The sequence below is a fragment of the Salvia miltiorrhiza genome, chromosome 7 (genome assembly GCF_028751815.1).
Source record: "Salvia miltiorrhiza cultivar Shanhuang (shh) chromosome 7, IMPLAD_Smil_shh, whole genome shotgun sequence".
In the NCBI taxonomy this organism is placed as follows: domain Eukaryota; kingdom Viridiplantae; phylum Streptophyta; class Magnoliopsida; order Lamiales; family Lamiaceae; genus Salvia; species Salvia miltiorrhiza.
Genome location: NC_080393.1, coordinates 29,177,794 through 29,205,688, shown reverse-complemented (window position 1 = coordinate 29,205,688; position 27,895 = coordinate 29,177,794). Strand labels below are relative to the sequence as shown.

Genomic DNA, 27,895 nt, shown 5'->3' with positions numbered 1-27,895 from the left:
GGCGACGGCGTATAACCGGCCGTGTAGCTCGTCTTTGTTTTGCGTGTTGTCTTCTGTTCGTTTGTTGTGAGTTGCCTTCGGTGGACACACGGCGATGGCGTATAACCGGCCGTGTCATTTATGGTAAGGCGTCTCTTTGTGGGCTCACGGAGACGGCGTATAACCGGCCGTGTTGCTCGTTTTGCTTTTGCTTTTTGTTCTCGTTTGGGTCTGTTGTGGGGGGCTTTAGGCGACGGAATCTAACCGGCCTTCTGCCTTCGTGTTTTTTATGGGGTAGGAGCCGGGATTGTTTGGGGACGATGGTTAGGCCGGAGTTTCGGAAACTTTCCCTTCCGCTCCTCACCTTTCGGTTTTTGTCTGCTAGATGAGTACTCTTTTTCCTATTTACGGTTTTTCCCGCTGGGTTTTCTGTAAATAGGTTTTAATGAGGCTCGGCCCTTAGTCTGCTGTTTGTGCTTTCAAGGGTTTTCTTTAGGTTTTTTCTCTTTATATTAAAATCGCAGTTTATATATATTCAAATAAAATAAAATGAAACATTTTCCCAATCTTTTTCGACATGCCACTATAACATAAATTTAATTTTCAACTTATAAATTTAATGTTCACTATTTATTAACTTGCAGAATTTCAAATGGATTATTGTGGTGGTAATAATGATCACTATTTTTATAGCAACAAAAACTGCAACTAAACAGTGTAATTGTAGCACAGAAATAGCAAGCAGAGTATCGTATCCACAGAGACTATTATGACAAAATCACTATATCTATTTCCTAAACAGACTCTCACAGTATGCAGGTAAACGAAAGCAGGAAGGTTTAATTAACTTATACTAAAACGCAATTAACAATAATTAAAAGGGTTAAGTACCAAATCCAACCCCAACGTTGGGGCCCTTATCGCAAATAGAACCCTATACTCAGGGTAAGCGCTGTTTACTACCTCAACGTGGCTAATTTTAAACAAATCCACCCCTGCGTTTTGACGGCCCCAAACGCCGTCTGTGAATATTTTTTTTTCTCCCTCCGCATCTCTCCACCACGCGCCGCCGCGGATCCACCTCCCAAATGTGCCTGCACAGGATTCTAACCACAATCGCCACCGTGCCCCCGCCGCCCTCGTTTATGCCACCGGAAATTGAAGAGACGGACGGCGGGAATGATGCCAGGTACGTGACAAAATGTTCCCGGTTTGACTTGAATTCCACGGAGGCAAAGGAGCCTCTGAGCTCCAGCAGCAGCGGGGGTTCCGACGTCGATCACGAGGACGCCGGCGATCGCGATGAGAGGAGTCTGTCGCTGCTCATCGAAGCTGCCAAGCTGATTTTCGGTGAGTTCGTGGACGACGAGAAATCCGAGCTGAAGAAGGACGACGCCGCGGTGGAAATCGGAGAGACGCCATGTCCAGATCTCCCACCATGAACTTCACCGGCACTCTCACCTTCGCCGCCGTCCACGCCGCCGTCAGCTCCCAGTTCAGATCCAGTGCCCGGTAGTAATTGAGGCCGCCGATGAACCCATTCTGTTCAAATAACTAATTCCACTAAGAAACCCTAGATCTATTTCTGATTTGAGGAAAAGGGGAAGAAAAGGAAGGAAAAGAGGTGAAAGAAGGGAGGCACCGGCCTCGCCACGCCGGAGGCGGCGAGAACCGGCGACGCTCACTGGAGAAGGAGGGAGAGAGACGGATGCTCGATGGGGGGGAGAGAGAGAGAGAGAAAGAGAGATCATCTTAATTAAAAATTAAAAAAAAAAAAAAAATTTAACGGTGACTAACGGTGTTAAAACGCAGGGGGGGATTTGTTTAAAATTAGCCACGTTGAGGTAGTAAACAGCGCTTACCCTGAGTATAGGGTCCTATTTGCGATAAGGGCCCCAACGTTGGGGTTGGATTTGGTACTTAACCCTAATTAAAAAGACGTAGGAAAATTTGAATATTAAAAGACAACTGATCCTAGGGTAGTAAATTCATTAACTAAATCCACATAATAAATCTATTAATCCTATGTACCAGTTTAATCCAGTTATGACGAGAGATCACTTAATTAATCAATCACTCTTGCTAGAGCAGTAACGATCGTAGATTAGTAAATTATCTATCTCCGTTAGGTCTCAAGAAAATCTACTAACTCCCAATAGCTCATAAGAATAGCTCACTATGATCCACCTATCTCCGCTAGGTCTCAAGGTTAAAATCATATCATACATTCCTGAATCCGCTAAACAGTTATCTCCGCTAGGTCTCAAACCGAATAGCTAAACATGCAAACTATTGATCAGATAATTCACAAGAAATTAAGCACCAGGAATTATGAATCATAAACTGGAAGGCACAAAGGTATTAACAAATAAATCACATAAATTCAATCAACTATTTACAAACCCTAGAATCAGCTAAAGGGAACTAGCCAGACATGCTGAAATAAAACATAAACATAATTAAGAAGAATGCAATTATAAAAACTAAATTGTATAAAAGCCGAATGAAAATGATTGTAGCGGCTTGAATCTTCAGTCTTGATCCAAGCCTTTAAAACTAGAAAGCAATAAAATTCTGAAAGCTAGAAAACTGAAAAATAAAGTCTGGGAACCCTGAATAGGTGCAAAGAAGACCTATATATAGTACCAGGGTAAACTACAGAGTTTGAGCTCGAAAAGACTTTGAAAAACGAATAAAAACGCAAAATAACGGACTGACGGCGACCCCATGGCGGGCAGGCGGCGGTCGCCGCCTTCTTCACAATTTTTCCACTGCGCGCGGCGGGTGCCGCCTGATCGCCAGCCACGCCGATTTCTCGGCGGGCTGAGCGGCGGGCGCCGGCTGCTTCCTTAAATTCCTCCATCAGTCGGCGGTCGCCGGCTGGGTCGCCGGTTGATCGCCGGCAGCTCCGTTTCTTCCTTTTCTCGAGCTCCTCAAGCTCATTTCGTCGATTTTTGCATCCGAAACACTAGTAACTTGATATTTGGATCTTCAACATCCATATGTAGCTTTCAAAACACTCAAACCTAAAGCAAAATAACCAAAACCATACCCAAAAGTAATATCACAAAAGAATATGAAACTTAAACCAAATGATATCACAACCAAGCATAATTCTAGCACTTTGAACTCTTAAACACTCCTAAAAACAATGCAAAATGAGTGTTTATCAAATAAACGTCAAAGAATCGGCACGATTGATGGAAATGGTACACAAGGAATTGTTTCTTATGATCTAAATACGACAATTATTAATGAAAACAATGGTAATTAATTATGAGTCAATATATGAAAGTCGCCACTTTTTTTTAGTAAACTTAAAATTTACCCACTTAAATAAAAACTTAAAAAAAATACCAATTTTTTTGTGTTAAATGACTAGACTGCTCCTAAGATTAAAATTAAAAAATTACTCACCCCTAATCTTTGTCTCTCCTCTCGTCTCTCTCTCTCACTGTAAAAACTCTCTATCTCTCTTCTATTTCTCGTACACAGCTCTCTCTCTCATCCTCCCTGGGTCCATGCTTAGGAGTGTCGTCTGCACCATCATTCACGATTTCATGAGGTTCTTTGTCATCTGAAACCAGAGACTTTCATCCAGATCGGAGCTTCTTCAGCCGAAAATCGTCGCACAAGACGTTCATGATTAAGAAGTAGTATGTTTTAGGTATGTTACTTGGCGGCGTCCCAAGCTGATTTGAGTTGCTGCTTCTGCATACTTTTCAATGCTTTATGCTAATATGTTTTAGGTGTGTTGCTTTTGAGACAAAAGTATTTTGGATTTAAATTAGAAGAAAACTAAAACTATGGCTTGTGTTGCTTCAACATACTTTTCGATGCTTTATGTATTTAAATTAGAAGAAAGCTTAAATTAGTCGAAATTTGCCCTTATTTTAATTTATTTTAAATAGTTGATTAATATTTTTGAATTCACAGTTAGATCTATGAATTCACAATTTTTTTTTTTTCGTATGGAGATCTTGTTGGTTGTGTTGTGGTCCTATGGCTGGCGACTGGAGTTGCCAAGTTTGGCGGAGGGTTGCTGGGTTGGCTGGTCTTTTGTCGGCGGGCTGGTTTCCTTCGTGCGGCCTGGCGTTGCTGGGTAAGGTTTTTTTGGGGGCTGTGGCTGGGGTTTGGGTTGGATGGGTGATGTGGTTTGGATGCGTGTTTGGCATGGTTGCTGTCTGCTGGTGGATGGAGTTGGAGTCCTATTTTTTGTTGTTGATTTTCCTTTTCTTTGTTGTTTTCGGTTTCTTTTACGTTGGTTTTTTTTTTGTGTTTTTGGGAGCCGGGATTATTTAGGGGCGATGGTTCGGCCGGAGCTTCTGAAATTTTCTTAACTCAGCTCACTAAACGCGTTTTCTTGACGAGTACTCTTTTTCCTCGCTCGGCCCTTAGTTTGCTCTCTTGTGCTCTCAAGGTTGTTCTTTTTCTTTTTCTTTTAATAAAATTTTAATTTAATTAATTCGCAATTTACTGTTTTTGAATTCACAACCAGATCTATGAATTTATAACTTTGTTCTTGAATTCACAACTAGATTTAAAAATTCACAACTTAATGATCTTAAATTCACAATATGTTTAGAGATTTAAATGAGTGTAATTCTTTTTTCTTAAATTGGCTTTTGTTGCTAATTAATTGTGTTCTATTTTCCTGAGAGAGAGGTTTGGAGATTAGGATTGAACATTGATTAATGTTCTTGAATTCACAATCAAATTTATGAATTCACAATCTAATGTTCTTTAATTCACAATCAGATCTATGAATTCACAACCAGGTCTATGAATTCACAATTAAATATTCTTGAATTCACAACCAACTCTATTGCTGGTTATGAATTCAAATTTTAAAATTTGAATTCACAACTAGTTGTTTTGGTTGTGAATTCAAACTTTAAAATTCAAATTCACGACTACTTGAATTCACAACCAAAATAAATCCTAGTTGTAAATTCGAGTTTTAAAGCTCGAATTTACAATTAGTTGTTTTGGTTGTGAATTCAAACTTTAAAATTCAAATTCACGACTACTTGTATTCACAACCAAAATAAATCCTTGTTGTAAATTCGAGTTTTAAAGCTCAAATTTACAACTAGTTGTTTTGGTTGTGAATTCGAGAATTCACAACCAGTTTGATGAATTCACGGCTGAATTGCTAGTGTGTTAATTTGTGCATTCGAGTTTTAAATCTCGAATTCACAACCAACTCTATTACTAGTTATGAATTCACAACTAATGTTTTTAGTTGTGAATTCAAACTTTAAAACTCAAATTCACAACTACTTAAATTCACAACCAAAATAAATTTTGGTTGTGAATTCACAATCAAAAAATTCTGGTTGTGAATTCTACTGGGTTGTAAAATGCGGAAATTTTTAAAGGGTGGTGTTTGAAGGGGTAAAATGGTAAGTGTAGGTATTTTTTTAAGTTTTTATCTTAGTGGGTAATTTTTAATTTTACTAAAAGAAATAGGCTATTTTTAAAATCCACTCATTAATTATTCCTACAATTAATGGTTCAATATATATATATATATATATTTTTAATATTATTCTCTATTAATACAACTCAATATGATGTCACTGACCCACGATACCTATCTTGGCTTGCTCGACAAATAAGACGTAGTATTTTGAAAAGAAAAAGAAATCAAACTCACTTCAAAAACGCATCCTACGAAGCTAGGGCAAAGAAGACGTGAAATACTTTCACGAAAAAGAAAAATACCTCCACGAAACGTTAGTGCTTTGCATGTTAACCCAGGTACAATATGATACATTGTTCAAAACATCTTTAATAAGCTTTACTAAAAAGTTCATATACAAAATTTATTTGAATAGTTTTATATTTAATCTTATTGAGATCATTATCCATGCAGATGCTATGAATAACAATGTATCGATAGCTCGAGCTAAAAGACAATTGCTAAGGAAAAATAAAAGTCCTACAAAAAAAGTTGGTAAGGATCCATCACAATTATATTTGTTGTATAAATTTTGTAATTTAAATAACACTTGTTTAAAATTATCTACCTTTAAACTACTAAATATTTATTATTTATTCTAACAAATATTATTTACATCTTAACAGAGTATTTAGATGTTGGTGACTCGATCTATGAGTGTGAATATTGTAAGGTACAAATGTGGGTCAGAGAAAATGTTGAGCAATCCAAATCCGAACCCCCAAAGTTCTCACTATATATGTTGTTTTAAGGGGAAAGTCGTTATTCCATTATTGCAAAAATCTCCTAAACTGTTAAGCGATCTTTTAGAGAATAGACACCACAAGAGCATAAAATTTATCGAAGATATTCGTGCTTACAATATGATGTTCTCATTTACTTCGATGGGTGAAAAATTACATTATTCCATTAATAAAGGTGTAGGTCCATATACATATCTGGGAGGTCAAAATATTCACCGTATCGGTAGTTTGTTGCCAACAGAATGGTGCTCTCCTAAGTTCTCACAACTCTATATTTTCGATCCAAATTCAGAAGTAGAACATCGCAAGAACGCTGTCAGGTTTGTCTTTTTAATATTTCACTTACTTTTTATTATGTATATTTCTTTCATATAGATAAAAAAATTATCCTCATAATTTTATGAATTATTAAATAGAATATTAGGTTAAAGCATATGACATGTAAAACTCTTCTTAGTTTTGTTTTTTTAACACTATTAATGTTTTTAACATAATAGTTTTTATATTACACTTCTACAATTTTATAGTAACAAGAAATCAAAGGATTTGGATGACTCGATTGTGATTTCCGTAAACAAATGATTGATGACAACAGTCCCTATGCAAAGGTTTACTGAATGACTGCTGATCATATTTCACGTGATAGCTAAATTGATGTAAAGCTACGAGCCTACGACTAATAGAAAATAGATCAAAGGATGGTAGAGCATATAATATTCCGACTGCACCAGAGGTAGCTGCTCGTATTGTTGGAGATTTTAAGTCAATGCCTGACAAGAGAGTTATAATTGTTCAGAAGTGTTGTGAAAAACTTCAGCACATCTCAGAATTTCATCCTTCTTACCTTCCAATGCAATATCCGCTTATATTCATTTATGGAGAAGATGAATATTATGTAGATATTCCACCTGTTGAATCTGACACCAGCAAGAGAAACAAGCTCACGCTAAGAGAGTTCTTAGCATTCAGGATGCAAGACAGAGAAAATGAAGGACCACAACTTCTTCTTGCAAGGAGGTTACTTCAATAATTTATTGTTGATGGTTACACCATGATGGAAACGCAGAGGCTGCAGTGGCATCGTTACAATTAGCCATCCCTTATGTGCGAAAAATATACTCCATCCGTCCGCCAAGATTATGGCAATTTGCTTGGGCACGAGATTTAATAAAATTGGTGATGATTTTGATGTAGTGGAGAAAGGGTCCCACCACTTTATGAGATGAGTGGTTGAGATTGAATTTTGAGTGGTTTTTTTGTAAATAAAGAGTGTTAGTAAGGATAAAATATTAAAGAGGATGGTGGGACCATTGCCATAAAAGGAAAGTGACATAATCTTGGCGGACGCCCGATATAGTAATTGTGACATAATCTTGGCGGACGGAGGGAGTAGTAACCTAAGAGATTTCAAAACAAAAGGGAATGATGCCAGTTCATCTATTGGTAAACCAGTCATACTACCATCATCATTCACTGGAGGAAAGCGGTATATGATTCAGAATTATCAGGATACCATCGCTATTTGTAGGAGGACTGGATATCCGTCATTGTTTATTACTTTTACTTGCAACCCGAAAATGGCCAGAAATCATAAGGTTTGTTAGTAAAAGGGGACTACGACCAGAAGATAGACAAGACATATTCGTTCGAGTATTTAAGTTGAAACTTGAAGAACTTCTAACTAATTTGAAGTAGGAAAAAATATTTGGCCAACACACTGCACGTAAGCTCCTCTTATTAATTAATTTATTAAAAAATTTAAATAATTGATTACGTCACTTACTTATATTATTATGTTATTTATACTTTTAAACAGTTGTCTCAACCATCGAATTTCAAAAGCGAGGCCTCCCTCATGCCCACATAATTCTTTTTATAAGATGTGAGGCGCAACAACACTTGATCGATAACATGGACGATTTCATAAGTGCAGAACTACCACGTAAGAAGGAAAACCCAAAATTATATGAGGCCGTCTCAGAATGCATGATTCATGGTCCTTGTGGAGCAGATCATTTAAATTCACCTTGCATGGTGAATTCAAGGTGTTCGAAGGGTTTCCCAAATAATTATATTGATCGTACAAAAGTTGATGATAATGGATATCCAGTCTACATGAGGAGAGACACATGCATCACAGTAGAAAAAAATGGAGTATTGCTTGATGATAGATTTGTGGTGCCATATAACTCATTTCTCATTATGAAATATCGGGCGCAGATCAATGTTGAGTATTGCAATCAGGCTTAGTCTGTGAAATATCTCTTTAAGTACGTCACTAAGGCCAGTGATAGGATGGGCGCCAAAATAACTAACACAAATAATGATGAAATCTCTGAGTATATTGATTGTAGATACATTTATGCATGCGAGGCTATGTGGAGAATATTTGAATTTCCAATTCACTATCGGACTCCACGCGTTGAGCGTTTGTATTTTCATTTGGAATGAGAGCAAAGCTGTGTGTTTAGAGAAGGCGATTATATTGAAAATGTCCTCATGAAGAATAAGATCACTGAAACACAATTTCTCAAGTGGATGGAAATGAATAAGAATGATGCAGAAGCTCGGCAATGGTTATACATTGAGTTTCCCCAACATTATGTTTGGGAACTTGAGAAAAGAAGATGGAAGAAAAGAGATAGAGGGTTTGCCATAGGACACATAATCCATGTTCGTCCATCTGCCGGGGACATGTACCATTTTAGAATGCTACTAAATCACATTAGGGGTGCGACGTGTCATGATGATTTTCGTATGGTGAATGGTGAGTTGAAAGAAACTTACAAAGAAGCATGTTATGCAATGAGATTGTTAGACGATGATAAGGAGTACATCGAAGAAATTATAGAGGCGAGTTCTTGGGGATCAGGAGATTATCTGAGACGCCACTTCACAACTTTACTCTTATCAAATAGCATGGCAATGCCCGATGAAGTATGGAAAAGAACCTGACAATTACTATCGGACGACATCCTTCACATGAAACGGAAGACTCTTCAGAAGCCAGGTAATTGCTATAATGAAATATTTATCTTATATATTTGACCTTTTAAATATTTAAACATTTGTTACATCTAATGAACTTAATATGCAATGCATTATTTAGTTAAATGACATTAATTTTTTTTTCGTCTTTTGAATAGATTTGCAGCTGACAGATGACCAATTAAAAAACCTTGCTTTAGCTTAAATTGAAAAGTTGCTTGTGGCTAACTCTACCAGTCTCATTAACTTTCCTACCATACCGTTACTAAACAAGACTGTTATATCTTCTACTTTAAACCTGTTCATCTTGGAAGAGACGTCTTATAACATTGAAGAAATGAATGCCGAGCATCATAAGCTATATCACTCTCTAACAGATGAGCAAAAGACTGTTTATGATAAGATCATGCTTGTAGTTGATAGTGGTGAGGGAGGACTTTTCTTTTTGTATGGATACGGTGGTACATGAAAGACATATATCTGGAGGACCTTATGCTCGAGCTTACGTGGAAGAGGCGATATCATACTGCCTGTAGCCTCGAGTGGTATAGCTTCATTATTACTCCCTAAAGGCAGAACTACTGCGCACTCGACATTTGGTATACCGTTAAATTGTGATGAGAACTCCACATGCCACAAGATCAAGCCAGACAACGATCTCACTGGACTCCTCAAGAAGATAAAACTCATTATTTGGGATGAAGCACCTATGACGCACAGATACTACTTTGAAGCGCTGGATAGGAGTCTGAAGGATGTTATGCGATCCCCGAAGGAAGTTGTTCCGTGAAACCATTTGGTGGTTTAGTTGTTGTACTAGGGGGGATTTTAGGCAGATCTTGCCAGTTGTCCCTAATGGGAGCCGACACGACATTGTGCATGCTTCAATAAGCTCTTCTCAACTTTGGACATCTTGCAAAGTTCTGAGGTTGACTATGAATATAAGATTACATGTATTCCATGATAACACAATATCATAACTAAGTTCATTTATATTATGTCCTTGATAAACTGACTGTATAAATAACTTCTAATGTCAAGGAGGAGCGTCTGGATCTGATGCCGAAGACATTAAGAAATTTGCAGAATGGATACTTAGTATAGGGGATGGTACAGCTGGTGAGAGTATTGGTGATGGAGAAGCCGATTTGAGGTTACCAGACGATATGATAATACGGGATTCAAGTTATTCTATTGCATCCATAGTGAAAAGTACTTATCTAGACGTACTGCATACCCTGTCTAATCCATAATATTTTAAGGATAGAGCTATCCTGGCCCCAACCAATGATATGGTTGATTCGATTAATGAATATGTCATGTCCTTGATGCTTGCCAAAGAAAGAGTCCTTAGCTCGAATAACATTTGCAAAGATAATGGAGAAGTTGACCTCGATGATCAAGTATTTTCAGTTGAGTATCTGAACACGATCAAGTGTTCGGGATTGTAGAGTCATGAAATCAAATTGAAGGAGGGGTGCATTATCATGCTTCTCAGAAATATAGATCCTTCAAATGAGCTTTGCAATGGCACAAGGATGATAGTCACTAAACTTGGGGCCCGCGTGATTGAAGCCAAGTTGATTTCAGGTAATAATGTAGGCAAAAAGTTTCCCATTGCAAGAATGATCATGAGCCCCTTGGACTTCACAAAATTTCTGATTCGATTTCAAAAGAGGCAGTTCCCACTGAGTCTTTGTTTTGCAATGACAATAACCAAAAGTTAGGGTCAGTCTCTTGCAAATGTAGGTCTATACCTACCGAAGCCTGTGTTTACCTATGACCAATTGTACGTTGCAGTAGTCACTAGCAAAAAAGGCCTCAAAATTTTAACATGTGATGCAGAAGGACAGACGCACAACGCAACTACTAATGTTGTGTACAATGAAAATTTTGATAAATTGTGAGGTAATTTTGAATAGGGGTGAGCAAAATCGGACCAAAACTGACGGACCGGACCGAACCGATCGATTTTTTCGGTCCGGGTCGGTTTTGGTTCATGTATTGGTCCGGTCCGGTCCTATTTTCTTGGACCGAAAATATTTCAGTTCGGTCCTAGTCCCGGGGAGGCCAAAACCGACAAAAATCGGACCGAACCGAATATATATTTTTAAATATATATTTTTATTAATATTATTAATATTTTTATTAATTTTTAATATTTTTATTAATATTTTTATTGATTTATTAATATTTTTATTAATTTTTAATATTTTTATTAATTTTTAATGTTTTTATTAATATTTTTATTAATATTATTAATATTTTTTATTAATTTTTAATATTTTAAAAATGGTCAGTTTTGGACCGAACCGGACCGAGAACCGATGGCGGTTTCGGTCCAGTTTCGGTTCGATCCTAGCGTTTCAATTGGTCCGGTTCGGTCCAAAAAATATTGAAAATTCGGTCATCGGTTTCGTCGGTTCGGTCCGGTCCGGACTAGGGATGGCAATCGGGTACGACGGGTACGGATAGTGACTATCCATACCCATACCCATGAACTAAATGGATAGTGGTTGCTAGGGCTGTAAATGAACAGAGCTACTCGCAAGCTATTCGAGATTCGGCTCGAAAAAAGCTCGTTCGGAGCTCGATTCGATAATAAACGAGCCGAGCTCGAGCCTAATTTCGAGCTCGAAATTTTTATCGAGCCGAGCTCGAGCCTGAAAGTGCTCGGCTCGTTGAGCTCGTGAACATGTTCGAATTCGATTGTTCGCGAACATGTTCGCGAGCTTGTTCACGAACCCTCAGTCGAGCCTTCAATCGAGCTAGTACACGAGCCTTAAACGAGTCGAACTCGAACTCGTGTAACATACTCCCTCCGTCCCGCTATTCATGGCACGTTGCTTTTCGGCACGGAGATTAAGGAGAAGCAAATTAGATGAATAAGGAGTGTGGTCCACATATTTAAGTTTGTGATTAAGAGATTATTAATTATTTTCTATTTTATCAATATAAAAAAACTTTATTTCCTAAAACCTGTAAAAATCGAAATTCAATAACCAAATTCAAGAAGCATAATCATAATTGAAGAACTAAATGTAAATTAAAAAACCCTCAAGAACATAAAAATCGAAATTCAAGCAAGAAACAAGATTTCAGAATCAAATCAACAAAACAAAAATCAAGCCACAAACAAAAGCAGCCAAATTCCAGAATAAAAATAAAATCAACAAAACAAAATTTCAGAAATTCAACAAGATTCTATAATCAAATCAACAAAACAAAAATCAAATTTCAAACCCAATAAAAATCAGCAAACACGATTCCAGAATCGCGCCGGTTCATGAGAGGCAGGGAATCGCGCCGGTAAACTCAGAGGGTGAAACGGGAGGAGGCGGCGCTAGGCGGTGGAGGCAGCGCTAGGCGGTGGAGGCGGCGCTAGGGTTTAGGAGATGGTGGTGGAGGCTCTGCCACAGTCCTCGCGCCGTCGTTTGTGAGGCCCGCGCTACCGGTATAGGAGGTCGTCAAGGGCTTCGATCCGGACGACGAGGTGGACACCTTCTACAAGGACGGCTGGTGGAGGGGCGTCGTGAACCAGGCGCAGAGTCGACGGGCCTGTGGACGGCGGACAGATCTGGCGCCGCATCGGTGGAGGCAGTGGAGGGGAGGCTGATTGACGGCGAAAGAAGGCTAGAGTGGAGGCGGAGAAAGCGGAACGGCGAAACGACGGAGGCGGTGCTACGGTTGAGGGGAGGCAGCGGAGATTGTGGAGAAGAGGCGAGAGAGATGAATCGGCCGATTTGTTTGAAGGAGTAAAAATGAATTACTTTAGGGCTAGGCCCAATTCTGAATTAGTTTAGGTAATTAAGAGGGTAATTAACACCTTAATTGACCCCTTATTTTTTCCCAAAATAGAAACGAGCCATTATGGGTGGGACAACCCAAAAAGGAATACGTGCCATGAATAGCGGGACGGATGGAGTATTAATTAAGAAGATTTTCTTAAATTTATAACAAATTCGAGCTTGAACACCATATATACAAACATCTAACGAGCCGAGCTCGAGCTCAAGCTCGAATTCGATATTATCGAGCATCACCCGAGCCAAACTCGAACCGAGCCCGAGCTTAGTAAGTGGATGACGAGCCGAGCTCGATCATCAAGATAAAAGCTCGAATCGAGCTCGAGCCGAGCTCGAACACCCGAATATTTAAACGAGCCGAGCTCGAGCGTGCTAGTATTCGGCTCGGCTCGGCTCGTTTACAGCCCTAGTGGTTGCTAACCACGAAACTATCCATGGATATCAAATGGTATCCAAACCCGCTACCCATCGGGTATCCACGAACCCGCTATCCGACGGGTATCCGTCACCCGCTATCCACCGGATACCCACTATCCGCTGGACTCTGAACGGCTGCGCTGGACTTTGAACGGCGGCTGGCGTCTGGACTCTGAACGGCTGCGCTGGACTCTGAACGGTGCCTGGCGTCTGGACTCTGAACGACTACGTCTGGATTCTGAATGGCGGCTGCGCTCTGGCGGTGCGCGGACTGCGGAGACAGTGGCTGGGCAGAGACAGCGGTTGGGCAGAGGTTAGCGGCTGGGCGGAGGTCAGCGGGTGCTTGAGAGTTGAAAGGATGGAGTTGAGAGGAGGGAAGAGGGCGGAGGCCAGCGGTTGGAATGGCGACGGCGAATGGTGTTGCTGGACGGACGACGAGTGGCTGTCGGCTGGTGGCTAGAATCGCGACTTCGCGAGGAGGGGTAGGGGAAGAAACGACTAAAGGGGAGTCAGGGGACTGAACGGCTGTGTTAGGGGCGTAGGGGAATCAAGGTTTAGGTTAGCTGAATATTAGACTTTGAGCCTTATTGTCTGGGCCTATTTTAAGATATAAAATGCTAGCCCATAATCTCAAAATATATATTCAAAGCCCATATTTTGTAGAATTTTTTGTGGATATTTGACGGGTAATTGGCGAGTATTTTTCGCGGGTAAATGAGTTTCGTGGGTATGGATAGTAAGTATGCAAACCCATACCCACGAACTAAATGGATAGTGAATTGCAACCACAAAACTATCCGTGAATATCAAATGGTATCCAAACCCACCCTAATGGGTTCGGGTTTTCGCGGATATCCGCTACCCGCGGGTAGATTGCCATCCCTAGTCCGGACCGACTGCTCACCCCTAATTTTGAATATCATTTTTTATTTTATTTTTTATGTCATGTTATAGAGATTTTATTTTATTTTATTTGATAGCACAATTTTCTGCAGAAATGAATATTGGGACTCCTGCCAATTTTCAGTCATCTCCCATTGCACGACAGAACACGGCGGATAACTCTTTGGAAGGGAGGCAGTCTGGGAATGAATTGACTGAGAAGGGGCATTCTGGGAAAGAGTTGATTCAACCACACGGAGGTCAGCAGCTGGGACATTCCTCGGAACATGAGTCAGACAGTGAAGATGAGATAGATGAGGTGCTTATAATGGATGCTGCTCCGGAGTTGGGAGAGAGCACTTTGGGCGCTAATGAGAACGAGACTCTTGGAAACAAGACCATAAAAGTGCAGCGAGCTCAGGAGATGCTCCAAGACAGTAGCAATCCTGATTTAGCTTCGATAACTCGCGGCCGAGGGTGCCCAAAGGGGTCTACCAAGAAGGGGAAGGTTTATGATTCATCTATTAAACACAGACTCAGGCGTATAATCAAGAATGGTATGTCTTCGGATTTCCAAAAACCTCCAGGCCGTGCTACTGGTGCCGTTTTGCAGGGCGACGTTCTTGACACTCAGTTGTCGGTGGAGTTCTTGAATAAAGTGCAGAAGGCTCAGTCTGGAGGGGCGATTCTGCAAAACTTTGTGATTCACTCATCTTCTGACGCAGCCCAAGTTATGTCGGCAGTGGTCTCTAGAAAAAAGGAAAATTGGGGAGACATGTGTGATGAAAACGAGACTTAGTTTCATGGTCCTTTGCGGGTGTTTTCACGTAGTTTTTTGCTTTTTGACGGATCCTTTGTGATTCGCCTCTTTGTTAGCGTTTGTGCTTTCAAGGGTTTTTAGTCCTTTTCCTCTATGTTTTTTCTTTTTTTTTTAATAAAATTTCTATTTCAGCAAATAAACTTTCTATGATTATTATTCAAATAACTTTATTATTAATTTTTTTTAAAAAATGTTCATTTTTATGAATTTTTTGCATGTAAAATAGGCAGAATTAAAGAGTGGATGGAAGTTATTTTTAAGAAATATTTATATTTTAGTTTTACACGTACAAAGACCTTTTTTTATTATAATAGTTTGACATGACATATAAACAGTTTTTTTAGTGAATGATCTCCATAATTTATAAGTATATTATGAAATAATTTTTACGTCTTTTTTTTATAAATTATACTAACATCAAATGATACCCATCGAAATTGGACGGGTTACACACTAGTTATATATTACTTAAAAACACAAGTCTCCACAAATTCGAACATTTATATGGGCTAACGTCTACACAGTTAAAAAAAATTACAAGTTCTTTTATACAACCGAATGTATGGTGCATTTAGATGTGCAGGGAAGCGTTATATACCATAATGTTGAATAGAATTATTAATTGAACATCTAGCTCAGCTGGTAAGCCACATACCTCACAATTAATAATACCTTTTTTACCCTTATTTTTTACATTTTCACCACTCTCAACACAAATTAAAACAATACAACACATTTTTACCACTTTCAATACACTCAACAACTTCAACTTAGAATATGTGTCACTTCCTACTCGGAAGTATTATTGTGGATGATAGGGAGTACCATTTATTTTTATAAGAAGTATCATTTGATTTTACAACAAATATCATTAACGAAGTAGTATTTGCATACATCAAAAATATCATTTTCTCTTATTAAAAGTGATATTTGTCATCTATTATTTGTGAAGTATCATTTCTCGATCCATTCAAAAGTATCAGTTTCATGCACTAAAAATATCATTTTCTGTTATTAAAAGTATCATTTGTAACATATCATTTGTTTTTATAAAAAAAATATTAATTCATTTTATACAAAATATCACTTACGGAGTATAATTTGCATACAATAAAAATATTATTTTTTATTATTAAAATTATCATTCGTAATGTATCATTTGAAAATTATCATTTCTTGATTCATTCGAAAATATCATTTACATGCATTAAAAATTATTATTTTTTATTATTAAAAACATCATTTGTAATATATCATTTGATTTTATAAAAAATATCATTTACAAAATATTATTTATGTATATATAAGGAATTGTTTTATGTTATAAAATCTGTCATTTTATAATGTACTATCATTTGCTTTTATAAACAATATGATTTGTTATTGATAAAAGTATCATTTATGTTGATCTAAAAAAACTTTACCATATTTCACATAACTTTAACAATTTGATACAATTACCACATACCACATTTCTCCTATTCGTAAATACTTTTAAAGAAGTCAATCCAATCATCATCATCAACATAGACAATTGAACTATAACCATTAACCAATCATAATCATCATCACAGAGACAATTCAACTACAATGATCATTAAATATAAACTCAAAAATTAGATAATCTTTGCTCAATTAAGAAAATAAAATAGTCGAAACAACGTTTACATATATTATTTCAAAGCAAAATATTTCAGTAATTCTTCTACTCTACTTTCATCAAAATATCTGATCAACTTAGTGTAAATGATCATCTCTGCCGCATCAGTGGCGGAGACACATGAGGACCAGATGGCTGGAGCTCCCTCCCAAATTTTGAATTTTTAATTTTTATTTATTTATTTATTTAAAGTATATATATGTTTATACTTATTACTCCCTCTGTCCCATTATTGTTGGACACATTTAAAAATGTAGCCAACAATAGTGGGACAAAGGGAGTATAAAAGAACTTCGTCTTATAAAAATTGATTTACTTGTTATATCCCCTCATATATATTTAAATTAATGTTAATTGTGTTATTTAAAACTATATAATCTATGAAAATATTATTCGTTATTATTACCATTATACTTTTTTTAATAAAAAAAAAACCTAAAATGTACGAAATTTTCCCCCAAAAAATTTATAGTGTATTCAAACTATATAATTTATGAAAATATTATTCGTTATTATTACTGTTATGCTTGTCTTTTAATAAAAAATACCTAAAATATACGAAATGCCCAAACAAAAAAACTGGGGGCTGCCACCCCCGAACCCCTGTACAAATTTAGCCCTCCCTTAACTAAATTTCTGACTCCGCCACTGTGCCACATTATCTACATATTCATTTTATTTTAATTTTTTCCAAAGTTGCTAGCTTGAACGTGTAGGAAAATGAGTACCTTTGAGAGACCGGTCTTCCCAAGAACTCCTAGCGTGACAGAGCAGTATAAGGCGGCGACAGACGGATTTCGGCGGTGTTTCCATTGAGGCATGCACGTTCATTGCTGTATTGATTGCCAGCGAATTCCAGAGAGCACCCAAAGGGTTTCTTCTACTCCGGATCTTAGCGAAGCACATATATTCTGGTGCTACTGAGAAGGGTTGCAGCACGAACAAAGAGAACAAAACTGAAAGTACAGAGAGAGAGAGTCGACAAACGTACCATCACGGTGTCACGAGAAAAGAGCGACGGAGACAACGATGTTCACTGGAAAATCGAGAATGACAAAGCAAAAGAAGAAATTGAAATCCTATTGCATGGGCAGCGGTGGAATGCGACACGACTGTAGGAGATGGGAAAAGAGACGAGGCAGGTGAGAAGAGGGGGGGAGAGAGAGAGAGAGGCGAGAAGAGGGAAAAGATGAAGTGAGAAATAGAGGGGGGATGGGCAGCTGATATTAGAATTTAGGGCACGGATTTGGACACCAGGTCGGGGAGTGAGTCGGGCGCACGAGTCAGATTCAGATGTACAGGAGACCACCTCTAAGAAAAATTAACTCGTATTTTTTCAATCAGACACTTTACCTCATTTTACAAGGATTAGTATCATATCAACATAAACTTATACTCCCTCCGTCCCACCGAAAGTGATGCGTATTCCTTTTTGGGTTGTCCCATCGAAAGTGGTCAATTTCCTTTTTTGGTAATAATTTTACAGTACAAACAATGTGGCCCCACATACATTTACACACTTTTACACTACAATCTTATTATCCTTAAATCCCGTGCCCAAAAGAAGTGCACCACTTTGACCGGGATGACCTGAAATAAGTTTCTTTTTGGGGACGACACATGTTTTAAGAAAAAGTGGTAAAACGTATTGATAGTGGAGAAAAATGTGTTATAATTAGTATTGAGAGTGGTGAAAAGGTGAAAAAGTGTTATAATTTGTATTGAGAGTGGTGAAAAAGTGAAAAATAAGAATAAATAAAGTATTATTAGTGGTGGGTAGTTGTCCAAAAATGAAAAGAAAGAAAGAGGAACTTATTTGGGGGACGTCCCAAAAAGGAAAAAGATGAACTTATTTCAGGGACAGAGGGAGTAGCTTATAAATAACTTTTAAGTATTGCCATATACTGTAATAGCCCGGCTCCAAAGTTATCAGCTGTCCCCATAGACCAACCTGAGTCTTTTCTAACTTTTTTTGTCCTCATTCGTACGCTCCCCGAGAAACTTCTCAAAGGGTCACCCATTCTAGAATTTCTCCAAGCCAAGCACGTTTAACTTTGGAGTTTCTTCCACATGGGTACCAGAAAAGAAGGTGCATCTTGTTATTATGAATAGCACCTATCAAATCATTTAAGCTCTCCTCGAATATGCAGTCTCATACCTGCATATTCTTGGAATCCCTCTCTTTCTGGCGTGTTTCCATTCGTTCATGTACCCCTCCACTTCGAAGCACTTATAGGTGCCGCTCTTTTTCCGTGTCTTGTGCACCGACAATCACTCCTTACTTCTGCCCCGGGCGTCACATATACATTTCACATAAATGACTATATTACTTTACCTTTTATATCATAATTTTTTTACTAACTATTGAGTGAAAATCAGAACACATTTTGCAAGCATCCAAATCTTATTATCGAATTTAAAAGTATAGTAATGAAAATTTAACAACCAAGTAATAAGAAAAAATTCAGTTGATCGAGTCAATCTACTTGGCCAACCCTATTGATTTCAGGCTAGTGTAAACTTCGGCTATTCGAGCTAAAAATATTTTCCCTAACAATTCAATTTCGGTCGATCTAACCCTTTAGTTGATCAAGTCAATCCACTCGGCCAACCCTATTGCTTTTAAGCTGTTCTAAGTTCCGGTTATTCAGGCTAAAAATATTTTTCCCTTATATTTGGTTGATCTATGGGTCGACCTAGTAATTTCGGGCTAAATGACATCCATAATCGTGCTATAACATGGCATGCATCACTATTACGTAAATGATGAGGATAATTATTTTCTTCTCCTTTTTATAAATTATTTTAAAATCAAATGGAGCCAAGTGTGCCTACCAACGAGCAAACATTTGTTTGGAAACATCATGTTTAAAATCTTTAATAAACATTAATTTTGTAGATTACAATCAGTTTTAATAATAAAATTTTGATTATATAAATCATCTTGAAATTTTAAGGCACATTTAACCATAGAAAGAATTTCTTTTGCTATAGCAGCATAATTCTCTTGAGAATTATTTCATTTAACCATAATAAAATCTTACTAGATATTCCTGCTTATTCTTCGAATTTATTTGCTTCAATATTCCTCCATAACCAATATTAGAAGCATCTGTTTCAATATATATTTTTTTTTTTGAATTTGGATTACTTAACATTGAAAGGGTAATATTTTTAACCTTTTCATTTATTTTTCCAATAGCTTGGGTTGGGTATGTTGTTCTGACCATGATTTTGGTATTTTCTTTAATCTCTCCATAATATGGCCGTATCTTTAGCAAGATCTTTGTAATAATAATAATAATAATAATAATAATAATAATAATAATAATAATAATAATAATAATAATAATAATAATAATAATAATAATAATAATAATATACAACGTAAAATACCTACTAAATAAAATATGTTGGAAACTTAATGAAATGTCATAATCCTAGTTTTGATGATACCAAAATCAATAGGTTTCACTTGTAATAGACTAGAACTGTTTAAACTCAAGTGTTAGAGTTTTTTTTTCTAGTTTAGTTGCTGTTTTGAAGACTGAAGACTGAAGCCGGAGGACTGAAGACTGAAGACTGAAATTGCCGACTGATGTAACGATTAAGGCAAAGTCAATTACTGATATTTGACTAACCAGTCCAAGAATCAGTTACGACTGATTACTTAATGCGAGCCACATGGATTCAGCGGACTGATACTAAAGTCAAGTATCAGTTAAACATTTTTCCTCGGACTGAACCTCTAAAGTTTAAAGGAAGCCACGCACTCCAGAAGTACAGCCGCATTAAATGCAGAGATCTTAGGATCGTCCTTTCTCTGCAGAGGCCACTCTTTTTGGTGACTACATTTTCAGAGATGTCCTATATCCTGCTCTTCAAAGTAGCCGTTCTCACCAAACAAAAGAACCTCGAAGATTGAAACCTCAGCCCAAGTTCAAATTACTTTCTAACGGAAGAATTCTTGAAGACCATTTTTAGCCAACAGATCTATTTAAGACGTCTCCTATAAATAGAACTAGAGGATCACTTCAATCTTCACCGATTCAACTACATAAGCTGAAACGCTGCCGAATTCGTTACTCAGCATTCAAAGCCATTTCAAAAGTTTGAATCGAAGAAGAGAATCACAAAGCCAAAAATCAGTCACTGCTGATTACATACATTCTCTTAGAACTTAGGCAAATATTATATATCCAAAGCCTAAGTATAACTTATTACAGAGAACCTGTTCTTTGTAATCTAGTTGGCAAGTTTTCGAACCTCTTGTCACACCCCAATTCTTGAATGAATAAATATAATCGAGGTGCAACTAATTCATAGAAATAAACAAGGGAAAAACCTTCACTACTACAAAAGTTTACATACATAACAGTACATAGATAACGGTTTTTTTCAAAAACCGTTATGTATGAGCGCACTTTTAGGAATAGATAACGGTTTTTCGAAAATCCGTTATCTATGTACTGTTGTCTAAATGCATAGATAACGGTTTGAACAAATGCGTTATGTTTTTGCGTTATCTATTAGTTGCATACATAACGGTATTACAAAACCGTTACGCTACCGTTATCTATGACCATCTTTTATAACAGTTATTTATAACGCTAAAGAACCGTTATGTATAAGAGTCATTTACAACGGTTTTTGAACCGTTATGTATGAGCGTCTCTAAAAACTGTTATGTATAATTTTTTTATTAATTTTTTTAAAATAATATTAATATTATATTATATTATATTAAAAAATAACAAATTAAGTGTTTATCCTAAAATCTGAATTTATTTCTAGTTATAGACTTTGAAAAATAATAAAATCTAAATACATTATTAGAAACCTAAATACCAAAAATTAAATAATAAAAGTGAAACAAAAGAAAAAAAAAAAGAAAAAAAAAAGAAAGAAAAAGATTTGACTTCATTTCTTCAACCCCTAAAATCCCTATTCGTTGCTCCCGCTCAATTTTCACGCTAACACCTCAAAATTTCCCCCAAATCGGACCTGGCCTCTTTCTCTCTTCACCATCGCCGTGCCCTGCCACCGCCGTCGCGACTCGCCGCCACGACCAGCGCCGCCCGGCACTCACTGCGCCCCCCATCTCGTCGTCCTCTGTTTGTTTACCCGTAGCAGCAGCTGCGGAGATATCTCTCCATCTCGAACCCGCGTCGCCTGCCACCGACCGTGTCGACTCGCCGTTGCCACGCCGGCCGTCTTCTCGCCGCCCCTTTTAACCCTAGGCGCCGCGATAAACCCCATTTTAGCTCGCAAATCCCTATCTGCTCTTCACGCGCGTCAGCTCGTAAACCCTATTTTTTCCAATTCCTCATTTAATTTATGATTGTTTCTCTTTGTTGTCAACAATTCATGGAGCTTCACGCTGTGAATTCAGATTTCAATTAGAATGCAGAATTTATTGGACTCGAGAAGCCATTCATCGAGCATGCCGCTTTGTGGATGAGTATCTACTATTGAATACCTTTCTCGCTGGTTATAGCCTCACAATTGTAGATGTTGCAGTCTGGACTGCTCTTGCTGGTAAAATTTATGCAATTCTATTATTGAGCTTCTTTATATCGATGATCCTTGATGTGGTCTCGACTTTTTTTTTCCAAAGGACTTCTTTTCGTGAAAGAGATTACTCATGTTTTCAATGTGTATTATAGCTTGCCTTTGATTGCTATGTCTTTTCTATATAAATCATGGCACACAAGTGTTCTACTTCTCAGAGAATATATGTTATTGCTTGCGCCATCAAGAACTGTTGGAGATATGCAAGAAGTATGTGGATGTTCTGTTGAAATTCGACTTTACTAATGTTTTGAATGCTGATATGGTAATTAAAAGTAGAGATATGAATTTTAGGATTCACCTTCTTTAGGGTTAGTTCAAAGATGAATTATGCTTGAATTCTAAGGTGGCAACGGTGCTTCTTCTATGTTTTATTATATATCGATAACTTGAAATGAGAAATCTAATCGAAGTTTAGCTATTTAATAAGAAGATTAACAAATTTGATTTCCTGCATCGTCTTCTCTCTTGTAGCATCTTATGACTATCTGAAAAGAGTGAAGATGAGGAACTCTCGTGACAGTAAAATATTATTTGACTAATAGTGCAATGGCATATTAATTGGGCAGCGAGTTTCTTGAATGTTATTACTAGTTTCGAGCATGTCGGTGTATATGGAATCATAGTTATTGTATTTTGAATTTGGGCAAGATCTATCTGGCCAATGTAATCCTTGAATAGTCTCTAAAATAAATACTTTGATAGTCCAGTTTATGAAATTGGATTCTGATCGTAATTTATATCCATGATTTGCAGCATCGCCCTTATCAAACGTTTGGCTCTTGACAGAGAGGTGTATGCTCCAAAGGGTATCCAAATATGGGAACTTTGGCCCTCGAAACCGAGTCCTAGCTCTCTCTCGACTCTCCTTGGTTAAGGGTAGCCGCAATTATCCCCTTTCGAAGCTAAGTTTCCTATCCCATCTCTTTTCTATTGATGATAGTGTAAGAAAGATATCAGAACTTAACATCTATCATTGAGCTTGCCATGGCTATCTTGTTCATCTATTTATGACAATAGTGGGCTAAGGTTTTTCCCATATTCTGTGTGTATGCTATTTGTTCATCTATTTGAAAGAATTGAAGACAAGGTTTACCTTGAAGTCTGGTAGAGTAATGAATGAAGGCCCTCTTACTTTTCGGCTGTTGAAGTATTACATGAACTGAAACTTTTATTTCTGGTAGCAGGTAGATCAATTTACTTCCCTGGTGAATAAGGAATGAGTGTAGAGGGTGGTTGGCTGAAGACTTGAGTTACCTACGAAATGGTACAATGTTGGGTGGCTGATTTGAGCCCTTTGTGTACTATGGTATGGCTGGAGTATGGGGTAGCTCAGCTGGTGTCTGGTGAGGCAGAGCTACCGTGAAGAATATATGCAGCGAGGCAGACAAAATAATTCAGATTGGTAATTTGAAGCACCTCTTTCAAATGCTAATTAGTGTTTCTGATTTTGCTGCAGGTTATTTCGGAGAAGAACAGGAAAGAGATCTCCAAGTACAGGCTATTTTGGACAGGCAAAGCTATAGTGGTTATGGAAACGAGTGGTGCTGGAAAATGTGAGTTTTCTACTTGATGTACGGCCATCTGGTTTGTTAAGTTGCGTAAGTTGTAGTTGTGAAGTAGTTGAATGTAGGTTCTTTCTGATTTTATGGATTATGTTCGTGATCTGCTGCAACAAAAATGCAGTTGGATTAATATGCTAGTTTCTGATATAAAAAAAACATGTCTCTCCGTTTCGGGAAAATTCATATTCTTTTGTATACTTTCTAGATGGATGGTAGCTCAGATTATGAAAGAGTTTTTAAGGAAATAGAGGAGCACAGGATTTGCATACGCAAAGCGCTGCTTTATGAATCATTTGCTTTGTTTCTGGAAGCAAAAGGCAGACTGATAGATGCTTGTATGATTTATCATCTTGGCATCTCAAGGTTTATTAACTTCTCATTGGCATTATAGTTTTATATAAATCAGTAAGTTTGTGTTTTGATATTCCACCATAACAAAGGTGTTCTTGCGTATCAGAAATGCTGAGCCACTGGGGAGACTAAAAAAAGCTCAGGTTCTATTTCTCGAGAGAACGTCTGAAAGAGTAACTAATGGATCATTTCAAAAGGTATAACTGAATTCATTCATCCTAACCTGTTCAGAGTTCAGACAATATACTAGAGTAGAGACTATAGAGGAAAGGGAATTACCTTTTCTGAACAACAGATTTTTTCAGTGTTTGGTATTGGTGCTTGCAAGTGAGTCAGTAGATTAATTTACTAATTTTATTGATTTATATGATTACTAGAGAATAATGTTTGTTATAAAGAATATTCTGAAAATATCAACATAACCCAGGTTCTTTCCACCTTTGAACAGATGAAAAATGACATTTCTGTAGAGGACGGAGAGAATTTTATTAATCCATGGTCTGTGTCAACCCTCAAAAATCTACTGCAAAAGATGAATTCTAAAGTTGTGGAATATGAGGTGAGGTCCTTCCTCTATGAACGTATATAAAATTCCTGTGTAAATATTTTCTAAGGTATCTAAAGAAAATTGCATATTTTCTGAAGGGATACCATTCAAGTAATAAAGCATATCCTGGAAAAGTGGCGTTATCCTCCTTGCAGAAATCAGCTAAAAATAAAGACATCACTATAGGTAAGCATGTTTCAATAATATGCATAATTGACATAAGCATCCATTTACTATTCTTAAACGTTAGCTGTATATGCTAGAATTGGAGCATGTAGAATAACACTGAATGGCCTGCCTTGTTGTTGGTTATATAATGTGCATGCTTGGTTCCATTAAGGGTTTTACTAGAACTATTAGATGCATGTCTAAATGATATTCCTTCCGCTTTTGACTTCAGTTTGGTTTTGATTCGTCATGCCTGAAGGTAGAGAGAATTATCAGATCAGAGGTCGTGCAGGTCAGGGTGGGTTTGCTCAGGTGTTCAAAGCATATGTTGACGGCCAACCTGATGATGTCGTTGCCCTTAAGGTAATTATATCTTTTCATTCCAGCTTTCAATGTGGATTTCAATCTAGGGAGATCCTTGCATGTTTTCTGAAGCTTACAATTTCTGACAGATTCAAAAGCCTCCATTTCCTTGGGAGTTTTATATGTACCGCCAACTCGACATTAGGATTCCTGAAAAAGAAGTACGTAATTATAGTAACAACAATCAACAATAGCTATTAGTCATACCTCCCAGCTCATTTAAAGTCTTTGATTTTCAGAAGAGTTTTGGCTTTGCTCACAGATTGCACCTCTATTCTGACTACAGTGTCATAGTCTCTGATTATTTTGCTCATGGGACTCTACAGGTTGGCATGTACTTGCTTTCATTCTTTTAAAACTTTGAAATTTTTACCTAGTACTTAGTTCCTATTCAATGATCTGCAGGATGCCATGAACTGTAATGTGGTTACAGGTGGATCTATGGACGAAGTATTATGTATCTATTACACCATTGAGATGCTTCAAATCCTAGAGACTCTGCATGGTGCTGCAATGATCCATGGCGACTTCAAACCCGATAATTTGCTCATACGATATTCTAGGTAATTTTCACAGCAAACTGGAGTCTCAATCACTCATGCAATTAAAGAACTCCTTTGAATCATTACTTTCTTTTCCTCTGTTGGACATGTTCAATCATTTTATTGTTTTGTTGAAAAAGTTCTAAAATTACTACCTACTAGTTTTTATGGAAAAAGTAGGTAACATGTACAGTTAGTTACTGGTACCCTCACTTCAATAGTCTTCAAGCAAGTGTCTAGTCTAACTCTACAACTATGATAATATACAATGGCAGGGATGATCCAACAGAGAGTGATACTAGATCAATTGTAAATGATTTTCAAGACATATTAGGTATGTCAAATTTGAAGTTTGTTGAATGTGCGAGTGCTAGTTGTATCTCTTATCTTCAATGAACCTTGGGAGGTTCTTTGTGGAATAAGCACCTGTGGTTTGAGTTTTCTACTTGATGATTTTGGTGTTATTGTGGCTGTCCCATGAATATGATTTCTGTATTATTTGTGAGATAAAGTTTGGTTTATGCTCATGTTGTGGTTATGATTTCTGTATTACTGGTGAAGTTCTGAACTTCTGATACGTCTTGTTGGAGTCTCGACTTGGCATTGTTTTAGGCTGTTCGGTGCCTGCTGCATAGCTGTGTTTCATGCTTTGGTTTCATTATTATCTTGTGCATAATAATTTGTCCAGTAGCTTAGTGCAACTTAGACATTCCTGCTTTGGCTTCATTACCATCTTTCGCCATGTGCCGAGTGCAGGTTGACAGCATACTTGGCGCCCGTGGCGATGCTTTTGAGCATGAGGCAACTAGAAGAATGCGTAATGAATTTATGGTAGCTTGGGATGGCTTGAGGTCAAAAGACAACCGGAGAATCATAGCAGGTTGATTAACTAGTTCTTGAGGACTTGGTGCTAGAAACATTGTATGATAGATTTTTGTTTTAGCTATAAGGTAGTTGGTATTTTCAATTTTGAATCGGAATATGCAATGATGATGTATACTTGATATTTGGTTCATTTGTATAATAATGTATGAATATTTTGGATGATATATAATATTGTTATTGTTGATTTTATCATTTTGTCGTTTTATAAAAATTGCAAAATTTAAAAATATACTACAATTATAAAAAGTGCAAAAAACTGTTATAAAAGGTGTAAAAAATCGTTATGTATTCTAATCAAAGATAACGGTTAAAATCGTTATAAAAATTGCAAAAATCGTTATAAAAAGTGCAAAAAATCGTTATAAAAAGTGCAAAAAAACCGTTATGTATTCTATCAATGATAACGGTTAAAACCGTTATAAAAAGTGCAAAAAACTGTTAACTATGATAAAAAAAAATAAAAAAAATTAATACATAACGGAAAAATCTTAATACATAACGGTGAAAAACCGTTATGTATTCTATCAAAGATAACGGTTAAAATCGTTATAAAAAGTGCAAAAAACTGTTAACTATGATAAAAAAAATAAAAAAAAAATTAATAGATAACGGAAAAATCTTAATACATAACGGTGAAAAACCGTTATGTATAACCTTTATAGATAACGGTTGCGTACTGTTATGTATGACGCATCGTACCGTTATCTATGCTACTATACATAACGGTTTTGAAACCGTTGTGTATGACGTATGGAATAGATAACACCACTATACACAACGGTTTTTTTGCTCATAGATAACGGATAAAATCCGTTATCTATGAGCGTTTTTCTAGTAGTGCTTGTTATAACCGAAATAGGATTTGAAATTCGGGCTATGCCCCTTTGGATCACAAGTTTTGTTTCATGCTTCTGACAACCGACATTTATTAACATAAATTCAGTAGTGAAGAGTCTAAGCTCGGTCAAGTATATCGTTTGAAATTTTACATGAAGATCTTAAGTTGGGATAACAAAATACGGATATGAGTGATTGCTACAGCGGAAGTCTAAAATAGGAATTTAACCCTAGCCTCAGCTCCGTCCCGTCAGCACCAGCCAGCCAACCTGAAAACATTTGAAAGTAATTTTGGGCTAAGTACTAA

At 37.1% G+C, this 27,895-nt stretch overlaps 1 protein-coding gene across 3 annotated transcripts; it reads left to right on the top strand.

The window, feature by feature from the left end:
- The first annotated feature begins 21,581 nt into the window (after positions 1–21,581).
- LOC130995877 (mitotic checkpoint serine/threonine-protein kinase BUB1-like) lies at positions 21,582–26,917 on the top strand. Of its 3 annotated transcripts, XM_057921359.1 has the most exons (12): positions 21,582–22,297; positions 23,087–23,886; positions 24,101–24,258; positions 24,353–24,443; positions 24,695–24,805; positions 24,892–24,979; positions 25,221–25,324; positions 25,414–25,485; positions 25,564–25,650; positions 25,730–25,887; positions 26,142–26,200; positions 26,623–26,917. In XM_057921359.1, exons 3-12 carry the CDS (start codon positions 24,101–24,103, stop codon positions 26,625–26,627), a joined length of 933 nt encoding a protein of 310 aa, XP_057777342.1. In that variant the 5' UTR covers positions 21,582–22,297; positions 23,087–23,886; the 3' UTR covers positions 26,628–26,917. The 3 variants fall into 3 exon arrangements, with proteins under 3 accessions (XP_057777342.1, XP_057777340.1, XP_057777341.1); XM_057921357.1 differs by lacking the exon at positions 26,142–26,200 and having other exon boundaries at positions 21,584–22,297; XM_057921358.1 differs by lacking the exons at positions 21,582–22,297; positions 26,142–26,200 and having other exon boundaries at positions 22,509–23,886.
- Positions 26,918–27,895: the final 978 nt, after the last annotated feature.

Coding starts and splice junctions, on each gene's coding strand:
- LOC130995877 (XM_057921357.1), top strand. CDS start 24,101: ATGGATGGTAGCTCAGATTATGAAAGAGTTTTTAAGGAAATAGAGGAG. Junction 24,259..24,352: donor TATCATCTTGGCATCTCAAG/GTTTATTAACTT, acceptor CTTGCGTATCAG/AAATGCTGAGCCACTGGGGA. Junction 24,444..24,694: donor CTAATGGATCATTTCAAAAG/GTATAACTGAAT, acceptor ACCTTTGAACAG/ATGAAAAATGACATTTCTGT.